This window comes from Colletes gigas, unplaced genomic scaffold (assembly GCF_013123115.1).
Source record: "Colletes gigas isolate AHSC1104 unplaced genomic scaffold, ASM1312311v1 Colletes_gigas_Sc00012, whole genome shotgun sequence".
In the NCBI taxonomy this organism is placed as follows: Eukaryota; Metazoa; Arthropoda; class Insecta; order Hymenoptera; family Colletidae; genus Colletes; species Colletes gigas.
Window position 1 is genome coordinate 886,602 of NW_025106641.1, and position 21,578 is coordinate 908,179.

Genomic DNA, 21,578 nt, shown 5'->3' on the forward strand with positions numbered 1-21,578 from the left:
TCATTTTTCGCCCTCGACACGCGTACTTTGATAACTTCTAGAATCAATCGCGTGACAGGTGATTCTTATTAATAATCCAACACTCGATAATCCGTCGTCTTAATATAGCACGACTGGCTAGCAAGTGTTCACCAATAACGCGCACTGTGAATTAACCGCGAAAATAGATGCAAGCCTCCTATACTTAGGACGCGCGATAGACAACACACGACTACGTTCACTCGAGAGATCAAGGAAGAAGAAAATTTTCACCTGGACAACAAATTTCGAACAATAATAAAACGTATCGACTGATAAAAATTGAATCTCCCAATTTGACGAATCGATATTTTTTAAGTTATGCGATTCGATTATTGATTTTTATGATTTTATGAAATTGCCTTATGTAACCATGTAGACAAATTTTATGTTCTTGTGGTAGTAAGTAAATTAGGCAAGGGAGGCTTTGCCATGAAACTAATGAAGCCTCAGTCAGTGGGGGGATCTAAGAGAGGGGAGATTGTCTCCCTTATCCCCCCAAGAGTTATGAAATCTTAAGCAAATATATTTATTATTCCTTTTACATTATATTCTATTAATGTTTCTGAGTAGGCGCTTGTTTGTTTGGGGGGACGAAAGAAACACGATCTCGCGCGATACTACCGATGCTATCCGAAACGACTTCTAAAACTATCGCCACTAAAAGACCTGATCAATACCAATATCGACCTTTTCGCGTCGTCGAAGCATCCCACGACCGGGATGATGGGAAAAATATATCGAATAATAGACACCGTGCAATTATTTAGTTTCTGTGCGTGTAACATATGGAGGTTTCCGATTCTCTACGTCCTTGCAATGTTCTATCGCGACAACATATTTTTTTTACATAAATTAACCGTGTTTACGCGAACACCTTAAGGTACCTTTGTAACTGAAATTCCAATTTTTATTCAAGAAATAAAAGTTCGTCCAGTAATTCGTAACTTTTATCCGGATGATGATTTTACCAGAACCAAAAAGAAAAAAAAAAAATTAAGTTTAACGCGAAGGCGAACAGAAAGAGGGGGAGAGTAAGGAGGCGAAATAAGCAAAAAGCCTCGATGCGAAAGGGGTGGCCGAGCAAGTAAGAGGTCGGTAAAGGGTAGACGAGGGGTGCTCGAAGGTGGTTGGGAGACAAGAACAGAAGAAGGGAGAGAAAGTGGGGGATGGAGTTCGGTACGAGGGCTTCCCAACTGCGCAGTGTCGCTATCCGCTATCGACCGGTTCGCAAGCGCTATAAATACTGGGCACCGGGCTCTCGCCACCCCTGACACACACCCTCACGGCCACCCACGCGCGCCCCCGGGCACCCCTCCCCGTCGTCCGCTCATCTACCAACACTTGTACGCCTGCAGCCTCCCTTCTTACCCCCCCGGACCCCCCTCTCTCGTAATCCTCTTGCCACACGCGCGCACAAAGGTAGGGGAAGGCGGGAGAGAAACCTTGACCTTCAAAAGAGCCACGGAGGGCGAGGGTGGTAGGCGCCACCTACCGGTGACGCATCTCCCACCCGCCCCCCAACCCCCGCCACTTTAACAGCTAACCTTCCTCTGTCTTTCTCACTTTTTCGCCACCTCTGTGTTCTCGAAGCTTTTAATTCCAGAACGGCCAGGCGTACGGCAGGCCCCGGTGTGTTGTGTTTTCTTTTCTTACTTAATGGCTGAAAAACTTGTGCCCCGTTAAGCAACAAATTATTTCTTTTTGCTCTTCTCAAATCGTATTTCAGATTCCAGCTTCGCGAAACCAATAGCGGGCAAAGTAAACTTTAATAAATCTTGTTATATTAAATCGATCTATATATTATTTTACTTCTGCCCTTGAACGTTATTTTAGTTAGCTCACGGTAAGCAAAGCTTTTTAGGCGTTCTATAAATAAAATACTCTCCGCGAGGTTTCATTAAAATCGACATCCTGCAAATTTGCGATCTTCCCTCGTTAATATCGTATCTTTTTGTTCTTTTCCGCGTGGACTCGGCCGATTCATCAATTCCTTTTCCTCTTTGATCGTGATCGACAGTCGGGGGGGGGACGTGGCATTTTAATTAGTTGGCAGACGCGCGGGAATTTTGACGGTCCTCCGTGGCTTTCGGGCTTCCGATCGATCCGCCCGGGATTAGAGGTTTTGTATTATTGGTGGACATATTAGGGATTCGCCAGGGGGAGACGCGCGAGTTGATTTTTCTGCGCGCACGCAACCCTGTGTAGGCTAGCCGCGACAACAATTACTATGCGCTGCAACGACCCGGGCAACATACACACAAAAGAGAGATCGAAAGATTATATCATTTCAGCCAGACCCTGTTATCAATTAATTTTTTTATTTATTATTTTCAGTTTCCATCCGCCTACTTCGAGTTCCGATTAAAAATTACAGTACGTCTCTCGCAACGATTTTTAGAATGCTTCACGTGTATCGAAGACAACGAAATTCCATAGGCAGCCACGGCCCGATCGCTCGCGGCAGGTTCCTACGTGAAATATGAATTTCAATTTTGACCTCGTCGATCGTATATTCGCGCTTGTGATCGAAGAAAAGATTGCGGCGACGAAACGAGTCAGAATAGACGGAGATTGACGAGATCAATTTAATAAAATAGTAATAATCTATCCACGAAGCCTCGATCAACAAATTAGTATCCTTGATTTTCGTCTTATTTTGGTCTCTAGAATCTCCCATTAAAATATTTCCCAGGGTTGGCCGCGAACACCCTGTATATCGAGCAAGAACAAGCTTCGGTCCAATCGAGATCACCAAGAAACACTCTCGCTGAAGTCGAAGGTCACGGGGCACGTGACGAATTATCGGTACGCTCGTGTCTCTCTTCTGTAGTTGACTCGATTCGCAACCCGCGTTAAGGACGCTCGAAAGTTCCTCTAATTAGAGGACCGACTTCTACCAATAATTAAATATTAATGGTTACCAGAAAAGGGGCAAAACGAAACGTCTACGACTTTTCCAATAAAAATCCCCGCAACTTTTACCCGCCATCGTGCAAACCCTTCATTTGAAGTTTTAATAAAGCTCGCGGGGCGAATGACGAGAATTAAGAGAATCTTCGCTACGGAAACTGCCATCGACTTTAATTGCCACTAGAGGGACGATGCAACCGTGGAGCGACGCGTTCGTCGTTGCGTTACGCGAACGAAATGACGCAAAAAAATATTTGGAAAATGTTCGTAGAACTTTAAAATAATAACGAGTGGTATGATCGAAAGGAATTATCATCGCGTACTAGTCCCGTCGCCACGAACGTTCAGACCACATATGCTACGATAATTGTTTCGTAAAAATTCATATTGAGAATCACGCGGAGCGTTAAAACCAACAAATTTGTACTATCTTGCTTTTAAGTCGTTTCAGTAAAATTGTCTAATGATTGCTCGACAACGTACCTGGCAGTAAAAACCGTATCTCCCGCAACTATTTTCAAATTATTAAAAAGAGTTTAAAGTTTGAGTAATACAACTTCAAATTCATTAGCAATGTCTGGTTTAAACTTTAACCGATTTTATGTATATTTTTGAAACGATACCCGGGCGACAAGTACTCTACGTACGTTCCTGATTGCGCTATACTAGGAAAAATATTGTACGCCGCCGTATCCTTTTGTGAAACGAAAAAAATAAATAAAAATGTTCTCGGTATCATTGGAGAGCGCGGAAGTCCCGGCGGAAAAAACACGAAAGGGGGGAAAATATATTACTTCAGAGGCCGAATCTCCGTTTAACCAAAAAACGTATATAAAACCGTCGTTGATTCCTCATCGAGCGACCGCCGGTATGAATAATCCCGGAGCGCTTAAAAGTTTGCCACGGATCGCGATTTCGCATAAATCTCTTGTCGGTGAAGTCGAAAGGCGTGTACGAAAATAAATTCGTCGGTTGGACAGGCCGGCGTTCGGCGTAAAAGATACAAAGAGACTGAAATCGATGGGGAGAGAGGGGGGCAGAGGTGGAGAGAGGAGGAGGAGGAGAGAGAGAGAGAGAGAGAGAGAGAGAGAAGGAAGGGACGGAGAAGAGAGCGAAGAGGCAACCACACGTTGGCCTGCGCGCCTTTTTTCTCCCGCTCCTTCTCCGTCTCGTTACGAATTCGCTGAGGACAAAGAGGAACCCTGAGGATGTAAGCTGGGTGACCGACGATGGGCGTTCCGATGTCACGGTATTTCGAAGCATTGCGCAATCCCCCTGTTTTCGAACGATGGTGTTGCCGCCGTTTCTTCCTCGGTTTGTCAGCTGGGCTCAAGGTCGACTGGTAAAAGAGACCCATCCACGAAAGCAATCTCTCCTTTTACCCGGCGTCGAAACCCTCGCGCGAGACATTTCCAGATTAGAACATCGACCAGCGAACTTGGAGACGGACCGAAACGAATTCCCGCGTAAACTGGCGGACATATTGAGCATCGACACGATCCGCGCATGCGCAAACGCGACGCGTTAACCTCCAATAATCGACGAAATTTAATTTCAACGTTTTCCATCTTCCGAGACGTTATAATTTCTATGTTCGTTATGAAAATATGTTGAAATAATTTATGGAACATCCGAGGTTTTGAAAATTATACGCAACCGATAATCGGAATGTATTAGCTTCGGTTTCTCCGGCAAAAGAGAACGCGTTGGGACGGTTAAACCATTTTGTTAATTTGCTCGTTCAGCTTTTTCAAGTGGCCGAGGCACGCGAGAGGTATCCTTTTCGGTCATTCGATGGAATGAATTGTCAGTAACGTGTCGGTAAAATCGTTGAAAGCGGCGAGAGAGCACTTAACCGAAGAATGTGCTCGCGCAAAAGCGTAGAAGATATTATTACGGTTGACGAGATGGTGGAGGGCGCAAAAAATTTCATTAGATCCGGTCGGGGAATTATAGAGGAATTGCGAGATACGATAAGCACTTCATTTGTCTGCCTGTCGAAGTGGGTTTAACTACTGAACTGCGTCCAACCAGTGCCCTACCTGTTCAGGGACTAACTACTGATCCAGCGTAAATCTCACCACTGGTATTATACACTCTCGAGACACAAGCATGGCTGCTGGTGCCAATAGCATTGAAGAATCTGCTTATAAACGTTTCGAGCAGAATCTGACACACAAATATTACTTTTTAATTACAACTTACGTATCAAAATCAATCGGGTATTCAAAGAAGTAAACTGCTATTTCTAACAACGTGCAAATCGTAGCTATAGATATGTACTCCCAGTTGTTATTCACACATAGTTGCGATAATTTATCACCTGTCGCGTGTTTGATATCTCGAAAAAATTATAAGGTCTGCGGAGATATTACGCAAAATTTTCGACGCTGAACAAATGTATCCTACAATTAATGACGACAGAGATGAACACCGAAGATACATGTGTTACATTTTCCAGAAATCCACAACACATTAATAGAGGTAAGATATGTTGAACTTCCGATACAGGAGATACATAGATTATATAATCTCTTCTATGGAAATCGTCGAAAATATCAGTATTTTATCTTTTACGCAATATTACAGATTTATCAGAAGTTGCGATAAATGTAAAAAATATGAAGATTATCATTTGATAACTCGTACAGAAAATCAGCCTTTTAAAAAGATTTACATTTACGAACTACTGGCATATAAATTTTAAATTGTACGTGTTATGAAAAATTGTGTGCAAAATTGTGTATCGACTCATTAATTACTGAAATAAATAAATAAAGATAAATGTTGGCACGGTGCGCGGCAAAGAGGCTGAGGGAACCAGCCGAGGACAGCTACACGTTTTGTAATGATTCGAGATTTAAGAACCGGTTCTGATCGCGGTTCGATTGGCAGAAAGTAATGGCCGGGAGAAATTACGAGCATAACCGAGCCAGAAAGAAACACAATAATCGGATAGCTAAGCTCCGTCGGTCGATAGTAACGAGAAAACGGATAAACAAAAAAGCCAGTTACAGTAAATTCTGAAAATAATTGATTACAACCGATACACACGACGGCATTTATCGAAGGTACATAAACATTTCCCTAAGAGAAATACTGTTCGTCCAATGGACAGATATTGTACCAACGTGCGCACGACGAACAAACCTGTGTAAAGAACATCTCGAGTGGGTAATTTTCTACTTTGGCGGCATGAAAACTAGACAGTTCCTGGAGATTTATTTGGAATAAATTTAGTTATGAATCATCCGTAAAAGTCAGAAAATTTATGTACCTCGGCGTAGCAGTTAAAAGATTACAGCAATCGATCATTTCAACTAAAATTACCAGAGTAATTTCTTAAAGGTTAACTCGACGGCGGCGCAGCGTTCGAAAAATGGCAGACATCCTACGAATTTGACCGTTAGGAACAACGGTTCGCTCGATCGAACGAATTCCTGCATTCGTTTAATTTCCAAACCCGCGTTCATATTTATTTTTAACGACAAGAACGAATCGGAAACTTTTACACGTAGATATCGATCTAGAAATAACGAAAGGATGATTAAACATTAGGAAGAGAAGAGCAGCAAACGGTTCGAGCATCGATCACGAAAACATAGTCGTGAAACGGTGCGTGCGTCTGCGCAGGTTCACCCGCGCATGCAAGACCAGTCGGTTGATTTACACTCATTCCCCTAATCGCGTTAACGGGAACACCTAGGAGACCCCCAAGTGCTATGGAGGCAGATCAGGGGATACAACCCGTTAACTACGCAATTTTCTTCGATCGATCTCTCTCTCTGCGTCGATTTTGCGTCGCAGCTTGTGTGTAAACATGCGTCGCACGTGCACAAGTGTGATCGACGATTGCCAACACAACAACAACGACACACACGCCACGAGAACATAACACATTTGTAAGAAAACGAGATACGGCTTCTCGGTGGCTTGCAATGATTTCACAATATTGCGTCAACCTTGAGAGTTACATTCAATGCTTAACACCGACTCGAAGTTGACGAGGAAAAATGTATGCTCTCGATTTACGAAATCAAAAGCACCAAAACGCCTGCAAGGCGAAGCTGCAAAATGCACAGCCACGCTTGAACGATGCCTATGATTTCATATTTCTAGCAGGGCGTAATGTAATACATTTGTGTCGTAATAGTAATATATGTTACGAATCTAAATAATTTTTGGTTAAAAAATCAAGTATCGAAGGTACTGTATATTATTAGCAAACATTCGGTTGGAAACGTGTTCAACAGCATCGAACAGTCAAGATAAGACGCGACACTCGATGAAATTGGAACGATTTATCGCATACGTCGTTGTTACCCATTATTACGTACGTTTAAAGTGTTCAAAACGTTTTCACATTTCGAAAAGGATATTTAACCGTCCGATAAGGCGCGATAAAACGCGCAGTATTAGCATTCCCGCTGTCATTGTCGTTGGCAGAATTCGGTAACTGATACATTTTAAACGCATTTCGACGATTCTACTTTTTCAATTTTACGTTACTATTTGGCACGTACCGAAATGCTACGTGTTCGCGGAATTTTTAAAATATACCATAAACATTAAAATTACGTAGGAGTAATAAAAACTTTATCATCGATATACTGAAATACGTAGCTGGATGAAATCGCACAGTTTATTGGCTGTTTCCGATCGTTTAATGTATGTTTCCGTACGACTAGCCAAAATCACCGTACTAACTTGAAAAATGGCCGATGCTTGCAAAATTTTGATGAAAAATTATTGTTTCATTATCGAATTCTATTTCATTTATTCATAAAACCGTGAAATTCGTGCAGCATTCGATCTCTATCCAGCTTCGAGGCTTTTCAAAAATTAATTTTGATCTTACCCGATCACTGACCAGTTCCTACGGCAGAAATCGTTGCAAAATCGTTCAAAAGACGTCCCATGTTCGATTAGTTCGTTGGATTTGTGTGCTCCATGCCACATCTCTATATTTTTACCAGAGTTGGGCATTTATCGACCGATTCTTCTCAACTAATTAATCGATAACGCGATACGATATTAATCACGACGATTAATTAAATAGTTATGCTTCACTGGTATTAAATCGAAAACATCGAACATTCCGTTCAAACGTATTAACTATTAAAGAACATCCGTGAGCAGTTAAATTCTTTAATTGCGTGGAAAAGAAATATTCGTGTTACTTTCAATTCGACACCACCGAAACATAACCATTAATTTAATCAACGATGCAAGTGACTAACGATCGATGGAATCGTTGCGATTGATTAACGATTATTCGTCTAAATCGTGATCGTAGATCGTCGCTTCGATCAAAATTTGCCCAACACTGGTTTTCACGCACACACGCACGCAGACGCAGCGCGTCGACGACGACGACGACGACGCAGTGCTGCCAGAAAAGTCGACCCGCGATCGGGTGCCGGTTCACCGTTGGAACAGTCTCGAAACCGCATCGCGACGGGAACCGCGTTCTCAGTAGAAAACATGGAGAGAATTGTAGATCTCGACGAGCCCGCGAGGGTAGACCGAAAGGAATGACAGGAACGGATACGCGGAGACGAGAAACGAAGAAAAAGGTAGCTCGATTCGCGGTCGCGAGAAGGTTGCCGGCTGCCGCCTTGGCACTGACAGTGGCCCTCGCGCCTAGCAACACCGAACACCAAACTGTCGACTCGCCGAAGGCAGCCGGCACCACCGTGCCCCCCTTTTTCATCGACGTGTCTCTCTCGCGCTCTCTGTACTTCTTTCTCGCTCCTACAGCTACTCCGTAGCACCTTCCCGTTTCCACGCCCGTTCTATCCTCCTCTTTCTCGCTCTGTCTCCACGCCGGTATGTCCATTTTCTTCTTCGCTATTTACTTTTGTCCTCGTTGTTCTTTCCATGCGCGTGTTTCTTTCTTTCTCTCTCTCTTTCTCTCTCTCTTTCTCTCTCTCTCTCTCTCTCTCTGTCTCTCGGCCACGTACACACGAGCGCGAACGTTCGTTGTCTTCGTCGCGATCGCGATTTTACGTTCGTCTTTTTCCCGCGAACACGTACACCGATCTCCCTCGCTTTTTCTTGCTTTGCGCGCAATTGCTAGCAGAGCCAGACAACGCGAGCGCGAAAGCCGGTAACCGGCACATCGCGCCACGCTAAAGGGTTCGCGCGATTGGTCGGCCGGCGGCGAACACGGCCAATCGCACGATTCCTTTCGTCGTCAAGTGGTACCGCGCTCTCTCGAGTCGCGAATGTCTCGGCTACAGCGGACAAAATTCCTTCTTGTCGGTTTCGATGGGAATGTTGGCGTTTTCGAGGATGCTGCCGGTGAAATTTACAACTCTGATAGTACCTTTCGCAGGAAATCGATCAATACTGCTTGCTAGATTTGAGGTCCGCGCGCATGTAACTTGTCGCTCTCGTGTCTATATGTATACGTGTTTTGACAAAGGAATTCCGTGCAATACGATACGGGATGTAAACCACCAATTAACGATTAGTAATTACGATTACCAATGTAATTGGTAATTGAAGTTACACATTACAATTAATGAGAAATTACAACAATTACTGCTGACTACAATTACGAACGTAATTGCGAATGTAGCTGTCACTTGCTTCAATTACAATTGTCATTGCTACCTAGCCCAATTACTATTGTCAATTGTGCCAAGCCACAATTACATTTGACAATTTCAATTGTAATTGCGGGTTGTTGGAATTAATAATTACATTTATAAATTGCATTTTATTCGACGATATTTTCGATAAAACTGTAATTACGATCGATATTAAACAATGATTACAATCGCAATTATAATCGATTATACTCATCTTGGTGTTATGTGCACATGTTCCCTCGTATCGCCAGTGTTCTCAAGTGCCCGTATACCTACATACTGCCTTCGTGCAATGGATCTTCCAACACAATGCGACGATTCTCGAAATGTACGGATATACACGCGTAGACCGTCCATCGAACCGTTTTACCTCTAAATGGACACATTTGTACCATGGCTAATGCGACGCAAAGATTGCCTTAAATTACCGACGCGTAGGTGTGCCAACCTAACAGCTAACTTAAAGGAATCGCATCTGGCACAAGTGGACTCGTTTTAGTCCGACAATATGCAACGTCATGAGGCGTCTCGGCGGAGCCTCTGAAAAGAAGCTCCCATCGTGACTTGTCCCACTGTCGAACGTTAACTAACCATGCATCCCGAATTCTCAAGTGTACGATGAATAGCGGCGCACCGAGGGGGAGTACGAGGGAACAACTGTATTTTATACCGATACAAATATTCATTTTCTCTAATAAAATATTGCAAAGCGACTAAATTTCTGGGTACGCGACTCGCGGCGAAAAACAATCTGTTTCTTGAGCGTCGCGCGTTCGTTGCATGCGTTCTCCGATTTCTGTGCTTTCTGTTTCTTCTTTTTTTAGCCACGTTTCGCCGAAATGGGTCACAGAGAAAGGGAATAAGCAGATGGGACGTCTAGCGGCTGCAAGGAGAACAGTCGAGGACGAGGATCACGCGCGTGTTGTGTACGTGTCTTGCATTCGTTGCGTAGCGTTGTGCGTTCCGTTCGCCATTGCCTGATTAGCTCGGCGTCATTTATCAGATTAAATGGATAATACGGCCCCGGTGTATGATGTAACTCGTGCGCTCCCAGGAACGAACGTTTCTCAAAGATTTTTTTATTATTCGGCCCCCGTGGATGTTCCTTGTGCAATCGCCAACGAAAATTGAACGCCGAACAATCGGTCGCGTTAACGAGATCATTGTGTTTCCGTTCGAAACGATCAACGACGTTACGTAATAGGCGAGACTAAAGAAAATTCCGAACAAATGAAAAATATTAGACTATCGATCGTTGGAGATAAGATTTAGTTGTTCCGTGTACTGAAATCACAATCACGTCGTTGCAAATGTATAGGTTAACCTAGTAATTAGACTCTGCGCCATCTGCTTTGATTAGGTCGTGAAAGAAACCATGGCGGCGCCTAATAGAGTCTGGGCATTGTTTCAAGTGTAATTTGACGCAGCCAATGTCCACGTGCTGCTTCGTGCACGACTTTGTGTTGTAATACACGTGAAGACACTAGTCTCAAGTATGGAAATAAGTAAAATGGCTACCAGACATCTATGCGACTGGACATATTGTACGTCCTTACATTATTTTTGAATTTATTATGTATCGATCGAACAAAGAGAAGATTAGTTTGCAATTTGACTTTTTTTACTGTCGGAACACCTGCAGATTATCCCTGTGCGTGATTCTATCATTCGCGGAATCGCACAGCGAATTTCCATTCCTAAAAATAACGTGAAATCACGTATGTATGCACGATTCTTGGACAGAAGGAGGAAATTATTAGGCTCGCCAACGATCTGGCTGAGTTGTCCGAGCAAATTGCTCGAATTACCTCAGCACCCGACATTGGAAGGTGACCTACTGTGAGAAACGATCTTTGAAGATTGCGCAACCAGATACTCAAGACTTTCGTTCGATTTTCGAAAGGGACCAAATTGCCAAGTGTTCGCGAACAACCTTGGTCAGTCCGACCGAAGACTATATCCATAACTGACGTTCGATTCATGGTGCATCTCGATAGTAAATATTTTACTAGTGCGTCTCAAGGTGGTCGTTTTATTTTATACGACGATATCTTATCGCGAAAAGTATACTTTGAAATAAATATCGAGAAAGAGGTTCTTCCCCTTGATGCGTTAAACAAATTGAACGAGTTAAATTTAGAATAGATACGAATAGAAGTGTATCGGTCACTAGCAAGAGTATCGAAACTCTCTGTAAATATTACTGCGGTGAATTTATCCGACTCGTTACACATTTAAGACTCTTTCTCGGTGCAGTTGTCGGTCAAGGTTGCGACCTTAATCGCATATTGGGCGTCCTACCCATATATACAGACACACTCTCTGGGATTTAAAGTTTTCTGGAACTACCGTGGCTGTATCGACTTCGAGGAGCTCCTCTAGATAAATGATACGGCAGTGCAGAGGCTACGACACGTTTTTTAACAATGGCCGAATAAACGAGTTCGAAACTTCGACGATCGACCTTAAAACGCGCAATAAGCGGCAAAGACCGGATAAATAAATAGATAAATATTTTACAAATTAAAGAAAAGCAGCATTAGAATGCAGTTCAGATTCACGCTATCGATCAGACTGAACGAAAGTTGGCCCATAAACGATGATTTAATCTTCGTACACGATTGGCCTTCGCAACAGTCGATCATCGTCGTTAACCTTCGTTCCGACGTGTATCAGTCGACCTGTTCGACTGTCTTCTTTATGTCTCGCTAGAGTTACCAGTCGACAGTGGCGCGCCCACAAATTTAGCAAGAATAACAGATATACAAATTTATACAGTAATAATTGTCGAGTGGTAGGACCGAGTAATACATTCCCAGACTGATCTAATTTTTTATGATAAAAACTAAAACACGTTCTTAACCCTATATTGACTTTTACAGACGCTAAAGACCATGGTGACATTTTACACGTAAATGTTATCGATTGTATCGATGCTTTTTTTTAGACACGATTCCAGGCTACCGATAGCAAGGTTCTAGGGTTTCGACTAACCTCACGCATTTTTAGATTTTTCTATTTCTAAAATCTCTGAACCACATTTTGGGTAAATTCGTGGAAATGAGAACTGTATTAAGATTTGTGAAATGATCCGTGGCGCGCGTCCCGCGGAGGTATTTCACGGATGAAATTCGCTGACAACGCCCATTCCGCGCGATTAATTTTATACACGAAAATGGAAACGAAGTCGATACCGTACGTCGGAATTACAGGCACGTGTCCTATTGGAATATCATGACCACGGAACCGTCCGTCAGAAACAAAAGGCTGGGATTAATGGGAACAAATTAATAATATCATTTTCTTCTCTCGATGCGTCTGTTTCCCTGTCCGGTCTGTCCAAGCGAGCGAAATAGGCACTATTCACCCTGTTTGTGAAATCGACGACCGTTACTCGCTTTTTTGGGAATTTATTAGTTCGACGGCGCATAACGAACCATAACGTTCGTCGCGTCCGGGCCATTGAATTGGTTCGACCGTTCGATAAAAAAGTGTCGGAACGAAATCAGATGACCGACCAAACAGCCATGGAAACAGATTTACATGCTTCTGCAAATAAAGCACCGATTGACCAGCGATTCGAGCTTGGATCGTTCAACGTTGTTCAATTAACGTGGAACGTAGATTTTGGCCAGCTAATGAAAATTCATTTCGAGACGAAGAAACGAAAGGGTAAGAAACGCTATAAAAAAATCTCTATTACATCACAATTGCTGGTGCGCACAGAGATATCGAGTAAAGAAGCACGAGGAAGACCGAGCCAACGGTGGAACGCGATGCAGACACACCGAACGACGAAACAGAAGACAACGCGAACGAGCAGGCAAGACAGAGAAGGAAAGACCGCGCGTCTCCCTCCTGAGATGACATCTCCCCGCGACCTTGGAACCGAAACTGACCTTGACCGTGTCAACCCCCACCACGGTCGGTCTAACGCGTCCCGGCTGCTCCCCCCTCACTCCGACAACCTCCCCACGGTATCCAGAGTCGCGTCGTATTACGCGAATGCGATGTTGCTCGGTGCTGCCTGCTGCTGCTGCGGCTGCGGGCATCGTTGCTGCATCGACCGGCCGCAGCAGACTGCCAGCCCCCTCGTCTTTCGCCCCTCGACCCCCCTGCAGACCCATCACTCCGCTTACCGTGCCCCTCGCCGCGCCACACCCTCCCAGCAGCCGCGACGGAGCTGCCTGCCAACGGATCGCGTCCCACCGCCTTTTTATTCTATATACCTACATATATAAACGCGTCTGTACGCGTCGGCCGGTGAAAGTTGAGAGGAATCGCATAAATAATGGCCACGAATATCTCTGTCAGCGACGATGAATCATACACGGCGAAATCAGAGCAACGCTTCGAAACTCGAAACGATGTTTTGGACTCCGTTGACCAATTGGTCGTTGGTATTGCGCGAGGATCGTTCCCAGAGAGCACTACATACGTGTGTACATATGTAGAACGTATGCTGAATAGGTTTCGACGGCACGGCAGGATTGTATCGCGGGTTAGGCTCGAGGACTGTTCGCCGGATTTAGCGTATTCGAATATTACAAGGATGGAACTAGCCCTAAAAGTGATGCATCGGGTCACGACTGAGACACGGTAAACGAGAACGAAGTGCCTTCGTCGCGGGCGGAAAGTTTCGAACCGTGCAACTTGGATCCACAACCACGGGCGGCGCTGCGATTAGTCGCACTTTTTCTCTCGCGAGGAAAGCTTCGAACAATGCGTTCCTCGATGCACGTCAAATTTCGAGAGCGGAATCGTATGCGGTACGTGATGAAAAAAAAAGTCCTTTTACCGTGCAGTCAGCCTTCACACTATGTGACATACCCAGAAATTTAACAGTACGCGAAGCAACTAAAAATTAACCGAGACGGATTATTTTGTAATACATTTAATAAAATTTAATGTTCCCTGATGTCGCTCTCGTAGACGAAAATAAATTAAATATCTTTCATTTAGGTAGATCTGTCGAGAAACAAATTGGAGCAAGTACTTTCATTGTGCAAAAAAATTGTAATGGTTAAAGAATTGATATTTGTGGTAGAGGGAATGCAATTCCTCCCTCGCATTGCCCCAGAGTGCGCCCCTGCTCCACGCGATCCTTCGAGTTGCCTCCGAGCCTCTCTTGCCCGTTCTACAGCTCCGCCGCCCTCTCCTTTCCCTACCCCGCTAACCGAGATCACATCTTTTCTCTCGCTCACTCGCGTACCTGACTCCACTAACACCCATCTGCGTGGAACGCTGCTGTTCCAGCGGAACCCTTTACCCGGCGATAATGTAGGTGAAAATACAGGGTGACGCTGCGATACACACCACATTTTTTTTTTACGAATTACGCCATTGTCTTAAAAATTGATCCTCCGCACGACACGACACAACGAAACGGTTCTGTTTCAAGGTTTACTTTTTCTAACTTCCTTTTAACGTCTAAAACATTACTCTGTTATGCAAGAAATAAATTTAATGACTTTGAATCGACTAGAGTCGATATGCAACGAATAAGCACGACAGAAAGTGAAAAATAGATTGAAATCATTTAGCAATTATATAAAAAAACATTAAAATTCTGTATATATATATATATACACAAAAGTAATATTATACTGCTTCTAAATTTATTGCGATTAAAAATTGTATTTTAAAAATAGAATCTGTGAATTAAAAAATTTTTCATTCGTGTAATAATAAATAACTATACTTTTCAGTTCGCTGCATAAAATTGTTTGCAGAGAATAAACCTTGTCGTTCGTGAAATCGTAATAGTCGGAACGAATACAGTATCGCGAAACACAAAAGCGGTTCGATTTCGTCACTTTTCGCCGAATATAAAACAGAAAACCGATAAGAGGTTCCGATAAGTAAAACAATGCACATTGTTAAGCACGTCGTGCCGCACAATCACTACAAGCTTCAACGAAATTCTTCGTGTCACGGAATCGTAATTTTTCTATATCAAAAATGATCTGTATATTTTGTTGGTCGGGTAAAAGAAACATGAGCGACAAATTTCAAATCATAGTTCAAGGCGATGAAAAGAACGAAGCTGCATTGTTATGTAGCACTGCCTTTCAAATTAATGTCAAACATACTCGACCCTTGCGTCCTCTTTCTGGAAAAAGATCATGCTGGCAGAATCTTTATGCTACGTGAAGGTAATGTCAATATGAACTCGATTATGGCAGATAAATAATATCAAAGAAAAATGAAAGTAACATAAAAAGTTCATTTTGCTAATGCTACTTCCGTTATATATATAACCACTTTTACTATTCATTAAACATTTGTTATGTATATATTAAATCAACAAGGTATGATTCTGTAACAATTGTTTTGTTAGACATTCATGTTTCAAATTACCCGCCTTCACAGAAGATAAGATGGTCAACGAATGACTAGTGCAATTTTAGAATGTTCCAAACAATTACTCAACAATCTTATCAATGAAGAAACATTGGATGATAAACGTACTACTTGTAGCAAGTAATCGAAACAATTTCTTAGAGAGTTCACATACGAAAACCAGTATTTAAATCAAGCTGTCACACCATGTGCTTCCCGGCAAACTTCCGCAAGGGACAAACGTTGACGAAATGTACCTCTTTCAAGGCTTAAAAAATCCACGCCAAGGCGAATTATTCGGGCGTAACACAGTTAATAAATACATGAAGATGTGAACAACGTTTCAGACTTACCCCTGTCGAACTTCTTGCCTTCCGGGTCCATGTCTTTTACGTTGAAAATATCCTCGAAAAGCACACCCGCCATTTTAGGCACTTGCGACGGTGCTTCCCTCTCGTAGTAAACATCATGTTTACGAAGAACGTAATTTCAGATCCCTACAACACAATAATGTAGGTTAGACATTTCGATAAATTAATTTCAAGTTCATTAAACGTAAAAATTACATATAACTTTGGAACCATTTAAAATTCTATTTTTTGACATTCGCTTTCTGCCAACTACAAAAATATCTTTTATAAGTTTATACTTGTAATTTTGAAAGATTATATTCTTAAAATTCATACGTATTTTGATTCTTTCTTGAGTTTTCGTATGACAATTAATAACATAAATGTACGTACGTATTTGTACAGTCTATTACGTCATATGTTAAATACTTTGGCATGGCAAATATGTGTTCCATAGTTACAGTAATAGCAGAATCTAAATAGCGAACGTTAAAGCAGCCCTTCTTTACATTTATAGCGGAACATCAACACAATTAGGAAATAATGATGTTTATTAGATTGAAGACCCAGATAACCTTGAAAGTTTTGATTTTCCGAGAAGTCGACCGAGGGAGACACTGTACAGCCTTAAGGTTTTTACGCAGCACAATTATCCTTTTAAACAGCTTGAGAGGGGTTCTATCGTTACACATATACGTATTGAAATAGGCCTCGGTATTATGACGCATACATTGGTATTAACGAGTTACGTAAAATTAGGGATTTCATAACGTTGCGTAATCACAAGGAAGTCTGAATAAAGTTACTATTAAATACTTGTTGGTACACGTAATTCATTACTTCCAAAGTTCAAACCTATACTTCAAAACAAGTTTATAAATTTCATCAAGTTTCAACAGTTTTCAAACTTCCTCTGTTTTCCTTCACATATGTATACATATGAATCCCCATTGTTGGCAGAAAATCAAGTCGATAATGTAGAAAATATTACATTATATTTTCGATTAGAAATTTTTTTCTCGAAAATGCGTAGGATTTCGGGAGTATGTCTATTCACCAAAAATGATTGCTATTGATTCCCGCAACTGAAAATAATTTTTTTAGAATGACTTGAAATTTTTTAATTTCGCCTATATCCCCTGTCGATTTTTCTTAAAAATTCGTTTCTGATTTTTAATATATTTGTACGATGGCCTATGGAAATGTCTCATACTTTTTTGTAGCCTACAGCTGTCTGCCATTCAATACTAATTCATGTCGTTCATGGGAAGAGGACGCTAAAATCACCTCGGAACTTTCAAGTCGATATGGCAGTTAGATTAGGCCACGAAAGCAGTGATGCCAGATCGAGCACCGAGTGCACTACTCACACTATGCCAGATCACGCGTACGTGAGCTCGTGGAGTTTCGGAGAGTCGACAAAGGCAAACTGACGCATGCCCTCTTTCTCGATTCTCCGAAGCTGCCCGAAGTAATTTCGGACCGCCTCGTGGGAGTCGAGAGAGGAAGGCTCACATTTGCCTACTGGAAAAAGATGCCAAAAGATGTCGTTTTCCGACGGTGAATATAATCGTTGCAGCAGACGGTACCGGGGCAAACGAAAATAGCAACTCGTCGCTAGGATCGCAGCGATCGATTCTTCGAATTGCACGTACGTACCGACGAGAATTCTACGTGCACGTATTCATACGTGTGATTTTCTGTTGCAGATACATCAGATGGCGCCACGGTTACTTCGCCAACGGACACGATCGGTCGAGACGCTCGTCAACAATCGATGACAGTCTGGGCCGGGAGTTGTGGAGTGTCCGTAATCGCATTTTCGTCGGAAAAACCTGGCATTTCTACCGTCGCGTCGTAGCAACGTAACGCGACGACGGTTCACGCGTTTTTCGTCGGTCGTTACGCGCGTGTTGCGCGTTCGCGTCGCAGTAGATCGATCGTGCCGCAGTAGTTTCTTTCACGGGATAACGAAAGCCCGAAACGAAAGTACAAACGGCTCGGCGGTGAGGACGTGAGACGTACGTTCCTATCACTTTTTTTTCTCCTGTTACGGTGCCGGCTATTCTATGCCGTCGTGTACACCACCTAATCTCGCCTCGTGATCGTCGTGGCGTATTTTTCGCGCTCCACGGCGCCAGAATCCACCGATCCGGCAAATAGCAGCAGTTACTTCCCACTATCAACGAACGTGCGAACACCACGAGCTGCACACGAGAGGGCTACAGGACTTGGAGAGCGTGACGTCGTTGCTGGTCAGCGTACACCACCGTCCGGATGGCCGATCACGGGAAAATGTAAGTGTTATCCTACGATTCGTTTATTCGATCGATTTTTATTAATCGTAACCGCCACGTTGCCCGTTCCGACGAGAGTTCGTCGCTCGTGCGTGGCACTCTTCGACAGGAAACAACGAGACAACCGTCGAACATCCCCTTCAAGCCGTCAGAACCTTGCACTTGTATCTGTGTCATTCTTTTTAACTTTCGTTCTCGACGACGCGTCGAGGCAGCAGTTTTATCTCGACGGGGCCGATGTTTTATACAGAGTACCCGGTAGTCTCGCGGCAACACAACGTTTAACCGTTGCACCTGAAACGACGTGACCTTGCCAGTCAGTGTTTTTAAGATTCTCTCTCGCTTTGACTGGCAAATGAGAGGGCCCTCTCGTCCGCGACGAGTGCCTCGAGCCGTCGAAAGGCCAGGGTTTTTGATCGTTCTCGCCGAGACATCGCGGACGATCGTTCATTCGTGCGGTTCGCATAACGAGCGGCAAATTATATGGTACCTGCTCGTCTCTGGCGCTCGTTCAGCGACGGTTTTTTCCATCGTTTCACACGCGTGCACGGTTTGTTTGCACGTAGGGCTGGAACTACTCGGCTAATTGATCAAGTTTCGAACGAAACTTACACAGGCGTTTATAAGTACTCGTTCAAGTAATCTTTTTAACCAAACGGAATTTGCATTAACGTCTCTTATAACTTTGGTCGAAAGGTATCGTTTCGGTCGTTCTAGAATTTTTCATTTCTATCGTAGTTTGAAATACTCGCGGAGTTGGGTGCAATTGTACTGTATGCACCTTCCTCGGACTCGTTCTGTGCGAGTGCATGCGTTCGGAGAAGCCAGGTACGGATTAAAGTGAACGCTAAAGGGGCTGCAATCTGAAATCTGATCCTCAGAAAATTAATCTAAATGGACTCAGGGACCGCTGATTAAGGGTCAGTAAATTTTGATTGAAATTTGACAATTTTGTCTATTTTTTAAGGAAACTTTCTTTCTCCTTTTATTATATTTATTGCTAATGTATAACAAAAAAAGAAATTGGCTGTAAGATGTATATTCTTCGGTCTAAAAATATTTACAAATTCCGCCATGTTCTAGTTGCTTAACCACAATGGTGTCTTCGATCGTTTCCCGGACCAGGGCCTTAAGAATCTTAATTCAGCCCTGGCTGAAGCGCGATGTGTGTCCGTGTTAATGGACACGATACTGTGGTGGCATCTGACCCGCGGTGAAGGTGAATTACAGCATCGCGCGATTAACGACCAACGATGGTTTCTCGTGATACGGGACGGGACGTATGTACATATTCTTCCAGATCAATTGATGCTTGCCATTTTCGCTCACGAACTTCGCACCATTTTGTCGTTTCGTTCGAGCTGTTGTAGTGTTTCCGGAACGATATTAAGGTAAACGCACCAGTGGTTGCCAATTCAACGACATTTGTCCTCGCGTTTTCTTTGCTTCTTATCGGTGATTTACCTCGGACGTATTGGGGGGGAGGGCATCGGGAATCCGCTAGATGGCCCCCCGCGACATTGCAATAGGTCCGTCTCGGGGTTCAGACGACTTGGTTCCCCCGACGACGCGTGGGGTCACACCAAACATCACCATTTTCTTCGACCGTTTTGCTGGACCCCCACCCAACCCACCGACCGCCCGGAACAGATCGATATTTGGTCACGTTACAACTACATCCAACCCACGCGTTTTTGTCTTCGCACAATCTGCATTTATTCGGTCCGCCGCACGGTGCGGCTTGCTATTTTATCGATCGGTGACCTCTGTGTGCAACTTTGTTCGCGTAGAACTTTCCGCTCGGCCGATAAGAGACGTTAAATTCGAGGCTGTTGCTATTGAAACTGAATTCGAGAGCAAACAGAGATAAATACCAGTAGCTGACAAACAATAAAAATTTCGTCTCGTTTCTCGAAATTAGATGTTGGGTACCGTTGACGAGCATATATTATGAAATCGTATCGCGCGAGCTCGTTACAGTTTGAATAGGTTTCCTTATCGTGTAAGGTTTTCGTAAAAAGATTTATTTATTTATTATTTCGTGACATTAGTTTCGTTTTACTTATATTATGTAACAAATGTGTTGTATTCTTTAGAGAGAGTAAGACCAGCCTTGGAAGAAATGGCGAAATGGTATTTTTTGGTTTCATACTTTTAACCTCTAATTATATGTTTTAAAGGTTATGCAAGGTTGTTGTAGAATAACTACGATGAAAAATAATTCACTGCAAGGAACCGGTGGGAACACTTTTCTGTCTTCTGTATTTGTTGGCGTACGTAAACAAATATTCGATCACGTTGCACGCTTTGCATTCATCCGTACCCATGAATACTATTATTAGCCAGTTCGGTTCAGACCAAAGTGCGGCTTGTAACATTCCAACTTGTACAATACATTATGGGAAATCATATAACAGAAATGCCGTTCAAATTCTCGCAACATGGCGACATCCACCATAAATGTAAACCATATGTACTTTCTCCGGTATTGTATAATGCATTTTGGAAGCTTGAATATTCCAAAGCCGCACTTTGGTTGGCAGCATACCACGGACTAATAATAGAATGCATGGATATACAGATTAATATGAAGCGTGCAACGTGATCGTATGTTTATTTACATTTTACGGTTCGTAAAGTGATTACAAGTACACAGTGGCAATAATCAAAGATTTTTTTAGACTCTTAGCTATATTCGTAGGTCGTTCAAGGTCGTGGTAGACATGCACGTCTCTCATGACATTTAGAACTTAATAAAATCATTGAGTATCGTATAAATTTACATACTTGAAAGAGTCGGAACGAAGCAAGATCGTTTGGGTTAGGTCTGTTGAAAATGTACCGCTCGGTATTATATATTTTTGACTCTTTGCAACTATCTTTGCAATTTTTTTTGCACGTGAACCGTGCCGGCGGTAATTTTTTTGTCGCACGATACAGATCGGTCAATATGCTAGTTATTTTTCACAATGATAAATGGACCGAGCAAACGGCGCTACGCGTGTAGGGGGCGCCATTAGCGTTGCGTTACCGCGCCCAGCACAACCTGACTCCGACGTTGG

General features: G+C 43.1%; 1 protein-coding gene across 1 annotated transcript in view; it reads right to left on the bottom strand.

Annotated features, from left to right (window-relative positions):
• LOC122399003 (DNA-directed RNA polymerases I, II, and III subunit RPABC3) overlaps nucleotides 1-16,323 on the bottom strand; it is a 56,282-nt gene extending 39,959 nt beyond the window's left edge. Inside the window, exon 1 of the mRNA XM_043399296.1 lies at nucleotides 16,223-16,323. Coding sequence (XP_043255231.1) covers nucleotides 16,223-16,295 — 73 coding nt within the window. The 5' untranslated portion in view covers nucleotides 16,296-16,323. The remainder of the gene's footprint in view (nucleotides 1-16,222) is intronic.
• Nucleotides 16,324-21,578: the final 5,255 nt, after the last annotated feature.